The 13,167-nt window shown below is 35.8% G+C and overlaps 1 protein-coding gene across 1 annotated transcript; it reads left to right on the top strand.

Annotated features, from left to right (window-relative positions):
* Window positions 1-859: 859 nt before the first annotated feature.
* cdc42se1 (CDC42 small effector 1) lies at window positions 860-12,489 on the top strand. Its single transcript, XM_081389372.1, has 5 exons — window positions 860-949; window positions 2,524-2,856; window positions 7,533-7,637; window positions 9,894-9,973; window positions 10,061-12,489. The coding sequence occupies exons 2-4, from the start codon at window positions 2,803-2,805 to the stop codon at window positions 9,960-9,962; spliced, it is 228 nt and encodes a 75-aa protein (XP_081245498.1). The 5' UTR covers window positions 860-949; window positions 2,524-2,802; the 3' UTR covers window positions 9,963-9,973; window positions 10,061-12,489.
* The last annotated feature ends 678 nt before the right edge of the window (window positions 12,490-13,167 follow it).

The raw sequence follows: 13,167 nt of genomic DNA, 5'->3' as shown, positions 1-13,167 counted from the left end.
ATTTAAACGAATTTCACAAATTTCACAAGATAATTGACAAATCAGATGGAAAAAAAATCTATAGATTAAAGAAATGCATGTTTATGTGTTTCTTAAATTTTATGTTTACATACATCAGATATATTGGAATATACAAGGAATATACTTTTGTCCTCTTTAGATACCAAATGTTTGGAGGTTTCACCATTACAACAACTTCTTGGTCTTTAAACATGACTGACATCAAATTTAGCACTCTTATATGATAATATTTAGTAATTACCATTTAAATCCGACTAATTTTCAATTTATTTGTCATAAATTAACATCTCAGGAAAATGTTATGTGGCTTTTAATCAAAATATGTCTTTCTGTTACAAAACAGGCCATTGATTTTATACATTTCCACTGTAGAGGACACCAGGACTTAAAGCATGTTTATCAGCATGTGTACCCACATTTTGCACAAAGTAAAATGTATTTCAATTATATCTTTCATAAAATAGTTGAGAATCATTTTTATACAAAGTTTGGATTAAAAAAAATCCTGAAACCTAAAAATTGATTGGTGAATGAAAGGACATTCACCTTTTTATATTTTAAACGAGTCCTGGTGTCCACTACACAGTGGTAGTCCACTACACTAAACTTACACAGCATAACATAGGAATACAATATATACATATATATATATATATATTAATGTTTGTTTTTTCTTTTTCATTTGTTTCTTATGCTCTAACAATGTAATGACATGAAGAAAAAAAATACTAAATTCACCAACTTTTGTCTTCTGGGTCTATATCAGTAGCCCATTGGTGGCGCTGATGGTCTCTGTTTTAAAGTATTTCCTCATATTAATGGGGGAAACTTCAACCACACCTCAGAGTCAGTGATCTGGGAAACACAGAGTCATTTCCACCCTCGGCTCTCCACACAAGAGGCGCTTCACTGGGACTCTCTTTTACATGTAAGGAAGTAAGCATATTTCTTTGTATTTTATATCGTATGAGGAAAAATAACTTTTCCCAAGACTCTGTTGAACTTTTTTAATTCATTTGAGCCGCTACCATGGCCCGGTGTCGAGCTGAATTGTTGTGCCAAACTTTCAGTAACAGTTCGGTTTGAATAAGAACAGCGCTTGTGTGCTCGAGTAAGAAAGACGAGATAGATAGTCAAATTAACTTTGGTCGGATTACTCTCTGACAATTTAATCATCGAGGTGCTGCGAGTTAAAACTTGTCGAAAAAAAAAAACTTTTCTAAACGTTTAGACACTGCGTTAGTGTTTTCCTTAACTTCCACCGGGCTGTTTGTTTTTTTCTGCTTGCGGCTGAGTGGTTTGTGACGTTTGTAAACCGTTGTTCCTCGTTTACTGAACTCATTCTAGGTGTGTTTAGTAGCTGTCTGTTTAACAGGTTTGTTGCTCATTGTTACACCGATTTTTCCGTGTATTTCGCTTAGTTGTAACGGTTTTGTACTTTAAAGTGTCAGTGCACAAGAAAGCGGTTGTGTGTCTTTAAAAAAAAATAGTGAGCTGCCTTCCTAGACAGCATAAGGGCCCTATGATTGCTGTCTATCTAGACAGCACAGCTCTACGTTTGAGACAGTTACAAAGTTTGGATTAAATACTATTGTTTGTTTATTAACTAATTCATTAATTTGTTATAAACTACCATGGTACTACTTCCATGTGTTGTTTTTTTTCAACATCCACCATACCATGCTATTTTTTTTAATGAATTGGAGTACTATGAAATATTCAGTACAATTGTAGCAAAGTAAGCCTACCATGGCATGGTATTACTAAATTGTATGTTTGGAAATGTCATGATATTACTGCATGATGGGCAGCCATACTACATTTTATTTTACGCAAATAGTAGGACTATTCAGATTTTTTTAAAGGTTATTTGGAGTACTAACACTGCCCGGCCAAAAAAAAATGAGTCTTTTATTGGTCATTATTGCATTGTGATTAATCAGTGATTACTGATTATTATGTTTCTAGCATGTGAAATATGTTTGGCAACAGTTCTTCTAACCCTAATTGATGGAGAGAGTAGCTTTTCATTTCTTAAACAACCATGTAGGAAGAAAGACATATCATGGCCACATTCCAGGATGACAAAGCCAAGATTCATCAGGCTCAAACTGTGAAAGAATGGTTGGGAAGGAGCATGAAGAATCATTTTCACACATGAATTGGCACCTGTGACCCTAGACCTTAAATTCATAGAAAGTCTTTGGGATGTGCTGGAGTAAACTTTACATACCGGTAGGCTAGTGCTTGACTCTTGCATTGTCAATACAAGATCTTGATGCACATCTTGATTGAAATAACATCACAATATTTATTTCCGCCAAGAGGTGCATACATTTTTGGTCAAGATCTTGTATTTGTTTTACTGGTTTTATGTGCTTCATTTGTAATCTGTCTCTTTTTTTTATGTGGTACGCTAAATTTATGGTGTGCTTGTATGATGGATCATGTCTACTTCATTAAAATCGTTTTTTTTTTTTTTTTTTTTCTTTCATTAAACAGATTTGTTTGCAACATCACTGCCTGGCATAAACACCACAGTCCTACAGAATCAACTGGAAATTAGGGGCCCAGAATAACTGAGGGAATTAAGGGGTCTTGTGTATACACTTAAAGCAAAGACATCAATAAGGATTCTGTCGGTGATCAGGACAGAGGTTTTTGGACGTGCCACGGCTTATATCGCTGAGTTTTGAGGATTAGATTCTCTCTCTATCTCGTCTCTAAACGGCCTGCAGGGTGGCGAGAGAGAGGGGGGAATCCAACCGGTGCGCGCCGGAGATGAGTGCGTTCTGGCATAAGATCGGCTGCTGCGTTGTAGCCAAACCTACTCCGGTAAGTGCCTCATTTGGAGAGATTTATAGTTTCTTCCCAGACTTTCATCATAAACCATTCTAATACAATAAAACCTAGTTTTTAAGAATCTGCATGAGTCACAGGTATTGATACCAGGCTCCTCTTGAGATCAACATCTGGACTAATTTCGTCAATTTGGCCTTCCCCGTGGCTCATGCAATTTTTGTGTTCGCTAATCACGCGAAGAATGACTCACGCTGGTCTAGGATAGAAAAGAAACCTTTCAGCTGATGTGAATGTGACCCAGATAGTCTCAGGAGTTTGTCAGGAGTGCAAATGTGTTTTGGAGAGTGAAGCCAGACGTGAAACCTAGATGGACAAAGAATGCTCTGTCATTGGACGGGTGGATGTGTAGAGGTAGCGTCATGGATCCGAACCACTTCGCATGTGAAGGAAGTCTGATAAATGTGCCCATACATGCATATTTATTATTAGGATTTATGACCAAGAGTTTGGGGTCAGTAAGAGTTTTTAAAGAAATAATACTTTTATTTAGCAGTTATGTATTAATTTGATCAAAAGTGACTTTAAAGACATAATGTTACAAATGTTTCTATTTTAAATAAATGCTGTTCTTTTGAACCAAGAAAAATGTATCGCAGGTTTCCACAAAAATATTTAGCAACTCAACTGGTTTCAAAATGTTTTAAGAAATGTTTCTTGAGAAGCGAATCAGCATATTAGAATGATTTCTGAAGGATCATGTGACACTGAAGACTGGAGTAATGATGCTGAAAATTCAGCTTTGCCATAACATAAATTATAAATTTTATTTTTTTTAAATATATTAAAGTACAAAATAGCTATTTTAAATTGTAGTAATATTTCACAACATTCCTTTTTTAACTCTGTTTTTCTGATTGATTAAATAAATGCTGCCATGGTGAGCTTATTTAAAAATCTTTTAAAAAATCTTACCGACCCCAAAATCTTGAACGGTAGTGTATGATGCTTCCAATGTATTTTTTTGTTAAATTCGTCATGTGTTCTTGTTAAGTTCACCCAAAAATGAAACTTGTTGTCATTCTCTCACCCTAAGTTTAACATAATGTTGATGCTGCTATATTTCATGCAGTGACCACCATATGTCAGATTCCAAAATGAACAAAAAGCACCATAAAAGTATTGCATGACTCGCATACTATATTCCAAGTCTTCTAAAGCCATATGGTTTGATGTTACATTTTATCTAAACATTTTATTTTCCACTTTAGCTCTAAAATCTCATTCGTGCTTGTGCATATTCAAATGTGGTGCCTCAAAAGATGTGTTGTACCAGGTGTGACCTCAAACGTTATTATATTATTGCTGTGAACAATGACTGTATTATCAGTCTTCCTCACACAAAATAATCATATGGCTTTAAAAGACTTTGAAAATAGAGCATGAGTTATACAATATGGATCTCTTTTATGGCGCTTTTATGAGCCTGTTGGCACGTGACAGTCCCTGGCTGTCTACTTTCATTTCATTGGAAAAAGAGAAAGTTTGGACATTCTGCTAACATGCTCCTTTTGTGTTGCTTGAACAAAACAAAGTAAAGTTTGGGAAAAGTGAGTAAATGATGACAGTAATTCCATTTTTGGCTGGACTATCCCCATAACATTCCTGGAAGTAAAAGAATCATGTTTTTATTTCTAGAATAGCTATGCATTTGACAAATTATTTGGCTCCATTCAATCTTTGTTAGTCAGTTTGCTTTATCTGGATTGGGGTTCTGAGCCAATGATGAGTGACCCAGGTTTACCATGGTCTCCTGTAACAATGACAGGGGGTTCTGAAGGGAAGCTGGCTCCTCCGAGCTGGGAGTGCTCATTCTTTTCCTCCCTCCTTCCTCTTTTTATTTTTAGGTTCTTGTTTGTTCTATTGTTGGGTGGGGGGGTGGGGTTGGACATCAGTGGGCATCTGTAATACGGACCAATTCTACTTCCCAGTGCAAGAGCAATTTTCTTAAACTGATTTGGATAAAATGATTACTTTAAATGTCTCCTTGCATCAGATAAGGACATGTGCTATGGGCCATTGGCTATATACAGATTATGAAAGTAAACACCTTTGAAGGATGTCTGGAGTTAGACAAGAGTTTTGCATTTATGGAGTTATAACTTTAGGCTGTTTTCACACTGGATGGTTCGTTCTTTCATAATAATACTAATAATTGTATTCTTTCTTATTAAATAATAATTAACAGCAATATGCCTAGTCTAATTAGCACTTTGAGGTAAAAAAAATTTAATAAAAGGGATATAGTTTAAAAATAACAATAATAATGCATTTGTTATTGTTATTTATTATGGTAATTGTTGTACATAAACTAAAAGGAAATATCTATAACCATGTTTTATTCATAAGTACCTTAAAGTGCCCGTTGACTTTGTCATATTGGCTAATTATTTTAAAGGGGTCATGATATGGATTTTTTATTTTAATGTTTCTTGAGGTTCACTTATAATGTTAATGGTTATTTTTTTGCACAAAAGCAAACAAACAAATATGTGGAAAAATGATTATTTTTAACCCTCATTCTGACACCGTCTGAAATGATCTGTTTTTAAGGGGCGACTCCTTTAAGATTTGTCAGTAAACTGCCACTGTTATGATTGGCTAACATCATTGCATAGGAAACAGTCTCAACATCCACTCCATTTGCTAATGCACGTGTGTAAGTGAAGTCAATAGTGAAGCGTAACTGTTTTGAAAACACCCATGAAAAAGCCTTATGAAATAATTTACTTCCGGATTGCGATGCAGCTGCTGTCAGATCCAATACATTTGGCTTCTTCATCTTTCAACTAGAGTTAATTTTGTCAGCTATTTTTTTTATTTAGTCTTAGTCCTGTGTCAAATGTACTTTTTAGTTTTTTAGAGGCTAGTACAGCATTCTGTAATATTATAGGGGTTTTTTTTGACAAAGAGATTTTGGTAAAGTTTTTTTTTTTCTTTCTACATTTTAGTCTGGTCTTCTTTCGTCAACGATATTGCATGTTGCACCTTATTGTCATCTCATCATCTTCTCGTCATGGGGAAAAAAGCTTGTCGACAAACATTTTTCATTAACAAAATTAACTCTCTAACTCTAAGTTTATTTGCGAGCTCTCCATTACACTCCCCAGTTTGCAAAACAAAATGCTCTGAACAAACATATAATTATCTGATGTGATCTGGGACAGCATTAATATAAACCATCCATTTGTTCCTGATGCTGGGATTCTTCTTAAGTCTGTACAGAGACGCAAATGAGCTGTTTAAACGGGACGCGTCAAAGTGAACGTTTTTCACACTTTCATTTGTCCTGTTGTCGACAGACTCAAGTGTGTGAATATGTCCGAAACTGAACGTGCATCTGTGTACTATATCCATTGTAGACAGCATCAGTGATTATAATGGGTTCTATTTGATTTTGATGCGACACGAAGCTCACTTCAGATGTAGCCAAATGTCAGCCATTAAGCAACTCAATGCAAGTGGGCGGGGCATATGATGCGATTATAACTATTCGTCGAAGTCTGGAGGCAGTCAATTGTAATGTCACAGATCCTGCAGTATCATTACGAGTCGTTTTTGGAGCCTGATTAAATAAATGCTTTGTTTATATTAATGAGGAGGACGTTTTAAGCTATGGAACTTGCAGGATGTATAATGTACAAAGATCTCTAATATGTCAGAAGATCAAGGCCATTTTGATTTCTCATGTCATGACCCTTTCTTAAATTACTATTTAGAAATAAATATTTATATTATAAAATAATATTAATAATTATCATTTTAATCATCATGCATAAATTAAAAATAAATATTTATAGCCCTATTTTAGTCTAAATTGTACTTCAAAGTATTTATTACATTTGTCAGTGATGATTGTTTAATTAGAATATTACTGTCATTTAGAAAGTACTATTTATGTAATGATAAAAATAATGTTAATGAATTATTATTATTATTATTAACATGCATTGCAAATGTGTAATCAAAAGCGACTCACTTCTGTGAGTTAGGATGGTTCATACCAATTGTGAATTGTACCAGAGTTTAAATGAACCATACACAGACCACCTTTTCAAACAGACTCTGGTGCGGCTTACTTGTACACTTTTACATCAGTCAAATGAATTGAACACTGACATCAAATGATCTCTGGCCTGTTTCAAAACTATAGTGTGAGTTTTCAGATGAGTCTAGAAAATATATTTGATGCTTGACAATATAAATCCAGTGTCATGTGGTGTTAAACGCACTTTCTTCACTGTGGGCAGACGAGTAATGGCATGTATGCCAACACCCCTACTTTGGCACATGATCTCATCAAATAATTATTCCGGTTGTTGATACAAGGTTTTGTTTTTAGATTTACTGGTATAATCTCTTTGTAACTTTACCACATAGGCGAGATCTGGGAAACAAAGAAAAGAGAAACTGTTGAGTAAACGGTATAACATTTGGGGATTTTTAGGATCTTCAGGATGTATCCAGGAATAGATTCCATAGGGAAAATTTAGTGTAATATCATCCAGGCACTGGTGTGGTCACATGACGGGCTTCATTGAGATCACTCACTACACTTATATTTTGAACACCTGTGGCTTAAGTTGTCTGCCAGTCATGTGCTTTGTATCTTTATGCTGGACTTTCTTTAATATAAGCCTTTATGTTCACAGAAGAAGAAACGGAGGAGAATTGACCGTAGCATGATCGGAGAGCCCACAAATTTCGTTCATCTGACACACATAGGCTCTGGTGAAATGGCAGATGGCATGCAGCCGGTAAGACATGTTTTATTGTGTTGGTACAGTGGGACTCACTCATTTTAATGTTTATGACATGGCTATAATAAATGTACAGTGACAGAATGAATGCTTCTGCATGGATTCTTTACTTAACCTCTGAGTCATACAGGCAAACGGGGTTGCTGGTGATTTTTGTACAAATACACCTGACACCCTCTGTCAAACATTTAGAAAATCCCTGTGGTTTTTCTTTTGCCCTCTTTCCCTTTCGTTTTTGCCCTCACACCCGCTGGACCTGCCAGTTGTCTGAGCATGTCATGTTTAACTCCTTGACATGGATGTTGGACGTTTCCCAATAAAGTGGTCCTCCTGTGCTGCCAAGACTTTCAGTTTTTCTTTAATAATAAGTAAAAAAAAAACTAAACAAAAGGGGGGTAATATATTTGTATTTAGTTTAAGTTTGTAAATATAAATAAATAAAATGATTATTCTGTCTAATAAATCTAATTCACAAAGCATGTGTGGTTGAAAAAAGTAGACATGGTGCACGTGTAAGATGTGAACCTGAAGTGGAACTCGTGTGAGATCTTAGCTTGTGTTCATTGGGCTGTTGTGTTGTCAAATAAGAAAGTGATGAGTTACCTAATCCTGCAGTTCACAGAGGGACTGAATGTGAATACCTGGGCAGAATCAAGCAGACTGCAACTTGCTCAGAGGAATGTTGGCGGGCGGCCCATCAGAGCCAGAAAAGAGCTCTTTAAATGAGGAAATGTTCGTCAAGGTCTTTGCAGTGGTCATTGATTGATTTTGAAGTGGTGATCTTTAGCTTCATGTGTAGTTTACTCCACACCTCTTAAGAAATGAGCAGTATATTCAATGGCGGCTTTAATAGTTTTATCAAAGCTAAAACTGGACCTGTTAACAATACTGATAGCTGAATCTTTCACTGATAAGCTGTATTAGTTGATATCAGCCTTTCATAGTCCATGTGATGTACCGAGTGTTGAACAGGTGATTGACTCGCTGGGTTTTCCCTTGTGTCTCTGTTCTTTTGTGTTGTGCTGGGAACTTGTGTATAGAATGACCCAGTGAAATGGACTTCCTCCTCGTTCTGCTGTAAGATTCCGTGTTCCTGAGACACATGATGTAACAATGGGTGTGACGCTGTGAAGAGCTCTGTGTGTGAAACAGGCTTGTTGTTGCATGAAGGATGTAGGGGTTTTTTCAGCTCCGCCTAGAGAAGTGTGAACTTCTTTTAGTTTATGCAGCATTTATTATGCAACAGTATGCCATATAAACAAAAGCTTCATTTAAAAAGACGGCATAGGGTCATTAGAATAATAATAATAATAATAATCATCATCTTTGTTATTAAATATCATGTTTTCAGATATTAGTGTTTAATGTAGCTGTTTGTGAATGTAAAAAGTCTGCAAAGTTTTAAAGATCAAAGTGCACGACAAATAAAGTTATTGTCTCGTAAAAGAAAGAATCGCTTCTGAACTGCTGAAACAAGTCGTCAACTTTCTCTTACATACCTACATAACAATGTAACAGACTGGGCCGTCTGACCAATCAGAGCAGAGTAGGCGCTTGGAAAGGCGGGGTTTAGAAAGACTGAATCTTCGAACGACATGTTTAAAGACTTTTTGAGAAATGAGGTGATGTGCACACACAGGCTCATATTATGAAAAAACTTTCTCTTTTTTTTTGACATTGGATGCATATTGTATCAGACCTTCAAAAAAAAATTGGAACCTTTAAAACGGCATATGGCACTTTAATGTTGGGATCCTTTGGAAGGACTCTTTTATTTGACACAGAAGAAGGTTTTGCATTCTGAAAGTTACTGTATTTTCCTAGTACATGAGACTCTTTTACCTCAAAACATCAGTGTTAATTTTTTTTGATAATGCTAGAAAACGCTTTTATTCAGAAACATGTTTACATGGAATATTTCCGAATGTTTCACCAGAATGTATTTTAGATTTTCTATCTCAAGTCAAGTTGAAATGTTTTATGTTGTAATATTTAAAATTTTATGGATTGTGATATTGACCTTGTGTTTGCCATGTTGCCTCAATGCTAACGTGGCGTTAAAAAATAAACCTCAAAACATCATGAGGAATCAAATGGTGCTTTATGACTACTTTAAGACTTTCAATGAAAAATGACTTTACTACTAAAAGAATAGTTGTGTTTGTTAAAGTGAACTTCTGTTTGTGGACTTTTCGTTAATAATTATGCATGTTTTCCATGCCGATAACCTGATTGTGTCACTTCCTCTTGCAGTCTGGCCCGATGCAGCAACAGATGAGATCCAAAGTGCCTCACGCTAATGGACGAAACAGCTTGTTATAGCCTTTTGACCTGTGAGTATGAACACGCACACCTTCTACTTCCTCGCCATACTCTCACGTTCACTCAATTTTAACCATGGACCCTAATCTGTTCCCCAGGTTTTTTTTTTTTTTTTTTTTTTTTTGGTTTTACCCCAAGCTCCTTAAAGCGTCCTCAGCAGAACCTGTCCAGCTATAGCTGCACTGAACAATAAAGAGGAGATACAGAGCGGATTTTGATCACAGAAACAACAGCCTCCGATTGCTGCAGCTACAAACATGGACGCCACCTCTGCAGGTTTTTTATATTTTGGATCCTCTGGAATGTTTCACAGGAGACATTTGTTATTAAATTTGGACCGGATTGAATGAGAGCGCCTGACAAAGAGTGTGAATGTGTGACGTGTGCATTTGAGACACTGGCTGTGCTTGCAGTGGAAGAGGAAAGGCTCTTATCACTTTGACACAGGAGACTATTTGACTGCCTTCCCAAAGTTATAACTGGCATGTTTGGCATAGTCTGTCATTGATAAGAATGTGCGCAAATGTGTGTTTGCTTTTGTTTTGTAATGGGAATATATGTGCACCTATACCTTTACAGTGTCTCCAGCTGCTTGTCATTAACAGATGCACAAATTGTTGCTGATTAGTGTATGATAAAAAAAGCCCTTCTGGTATGTGTATAGTAGATGGATATATAATGAAAATAAGGATTTTTACCGCAAGTCTGGTATTGCATTTACAAAGGCCAATATGACTGGGTTGTTCAAACCTAACCTTTCTTTTTTGCTGTGGAATTTTTTGTGAATAATCTTCATGCACGACAACATCAACACCTAATGACATCATGACTGTTGAGAAAAAAGGCTTGTATGACCTATATTTCCAAGTTTTCTGAAGTTATACATTTGCTTCATGAGATGAACGGACCAAATTTATGTCATTATTCGCTGATAATAGTCACCCAAATAGATAGTTCACCCAAAAAACAATTTGTCATAATTTACTCACCCTCAAGTTGCACCAAACCTGTAAGAGTTTCTTTCTTTTGTTGAACACAAAATATAGGTAACCAAACAGTTGATGGACCCCATTGACTTTTTTTCCACATACTATGGAAGTCAATGGTGTCCATCAACTGTTTGGTTACCTATATTCTTCAAAATATCTTCTTTTGTCATACAGGTTTGGAGCAACTTAAGGGTGAGTACATTTTTGGGTAAACTATCCCTTTAACCTGATAATTACTGTTTTCAGAAGTATTGAGTCAATAATTTGGGATCATATGGCTTCAGATGACTTGGAATATAAAGTGAGTATTACATTGGGTTTGTGCACCATATTTGTTTTTGGAGGGCAAAACCATGAAAATTCTTAAATTCACCACTGTAAAAAAAAAAAAAAAAGCAGCAGCATTTGAGTTTGGAACGATGGGAGTGCGAGTAAATTCCCTGTGTATTAGTAAAAGGCTATTACCTGATTATCTGAGTTGAGACTTTGAATGGCAGATACGTTCAGGCTTCCTGCCAATAGAGAGCCACTGCCCTTTGTTATTTAAACATCACATGTAGTCTCACTTTCACACATCAAGCTCCACCTCGCACAAGCTTGAACACACCCTCTCTGTTTCCAGTCCTCACACGGCACCATGAATAAATCACTGATTTACACACACACACACACTTTGAATACTTTACTCTCGACTTTGTTTTGAATACCGCTCAGCGTAGCACGATGTTGGGCTGAAATGTTAAACAATTTGTAATTGTGATGTTGTATTTTAAATGCATTGCTTTGCAAGATCCCAGACTGTAATTTACTTTTAGTGTTTGCTTGCAATTTATTTGGAAATGCCATAGTAAAAACTGTGCGTAGCGAAAGCTTTCAGAATGTGCACGCTGCTTTAGAAATCTGATGTTTTGCTGTAATTTTAGTGTGGAGATGCCCGGTGGCGCTCTAGAAATGCATTTCATTCTTAGAAAGTGTAGAGAAACATGCAGAGTTTTGCATCTCAGCCAAAGACCTCAACAGCTCCCTTAACTTAATTATGCATGTTGCTTGCAAGCCTTTTTGCTTTTTGGTTTTGTTTGTATCGTGTGACTGTTTGAAAGCCATGATGTTTGTGCAAAGCACTCATTATGCCTTTATTGTCCCTTGATACTTTTCCTTTTGTTGTTCCTTCCTCTTTTATTTTATTTTTTTATAAATATCTTTTAGTTTATTAGTCCAGCTGATTGATTGTGATCAAATGGGAGCATAAATAGTGTTCTGTTTATATGGTATGGTGTCAATGCATCCTTTTGTTGTGCTTTGATATGTAACAATACAGTTGTACAAAGAGCGTTCTCTGTTGGGGTTTTTTTTTTTAGACACTTAACAATAATAATAATCCTACTGTCTAAAGGGTATTTTAAAAATGCTCTTTGGAAGTTTGAGAGAAGCGGATTAACATTTAAGGAACTGATTTTTATTTTTTACTTCTGTAAATAATTGTATAATTTTATTCTTTGCTTTCTGTCTGCTTGACTTTAATAGAAAATCCAATTTTACATTAAGTGTCACATTTGTTCATTTGCAGCCATACTCTGCTCAGATACTTTACCACAAGTTGTATCTGTTCTATTAAACCGTACACTTTAAAGATGTCCATGGCTGCAAAAAGGTACTCATGTTCGCTTTCAGTTAAACGCTCATAACTAATGCAATAAAAATGGATTCTAACAGGATTTTCTTAATACTACACCGGGTTGTTCCTTGACATTGGTGTTTTCAGCCTTAAATTTATGGGCGAAGAAATCAAAGCTGTGTTTTAACATCTACTGTAACTTTCCTTAGTAAAGCAGCCTGTGTGAAAGATTGCGCAAAACGCCTACAAAAATCAAACAATGGACCTTTGGCACAAAGTACAGACCACATTGCATGTTAATTTCCTTTTCTAACAATGGCTTGAAAAACTGTAAAATAGGCTGTCATGGACTGATTGGTGCTGACGTTTTATTGATGAGATATTTCCCTTGGTAAACATGCCTCATTCAATGCATTGTCCCATTTTCACCATTATATTGAATTGATGGTATACAAAATTGAAATAGATACCACAGATTCTTGAGAGATGGGACAAAAAATATATCCTGAGAAGTTCATTTGATACATACGGTTTCACAGCAGTCATAATCATGATTGCAGCTCTATCTCACAAAATGGAAAAAAAAAGAAAAGTTTGCCTA

Source organism: Scardinius erythrophthalmus (assembly GCF_964197995.2).
Source record: "Scardinius erythrophthalmus genome assembly, chromosome: 16".
Lineage (NCBI taxonomy): Eukaryota > Metazoa > Chordata > Actinopteri > Cypriniformes > Leuciscidae > Scardinius > Scardinius erythrophthalmus.
The sequence above is the reverse complement of the archived record's forward strand: the minus strand, read 5'-3'. Positions and strand labels throughout refer to the sequence as shown.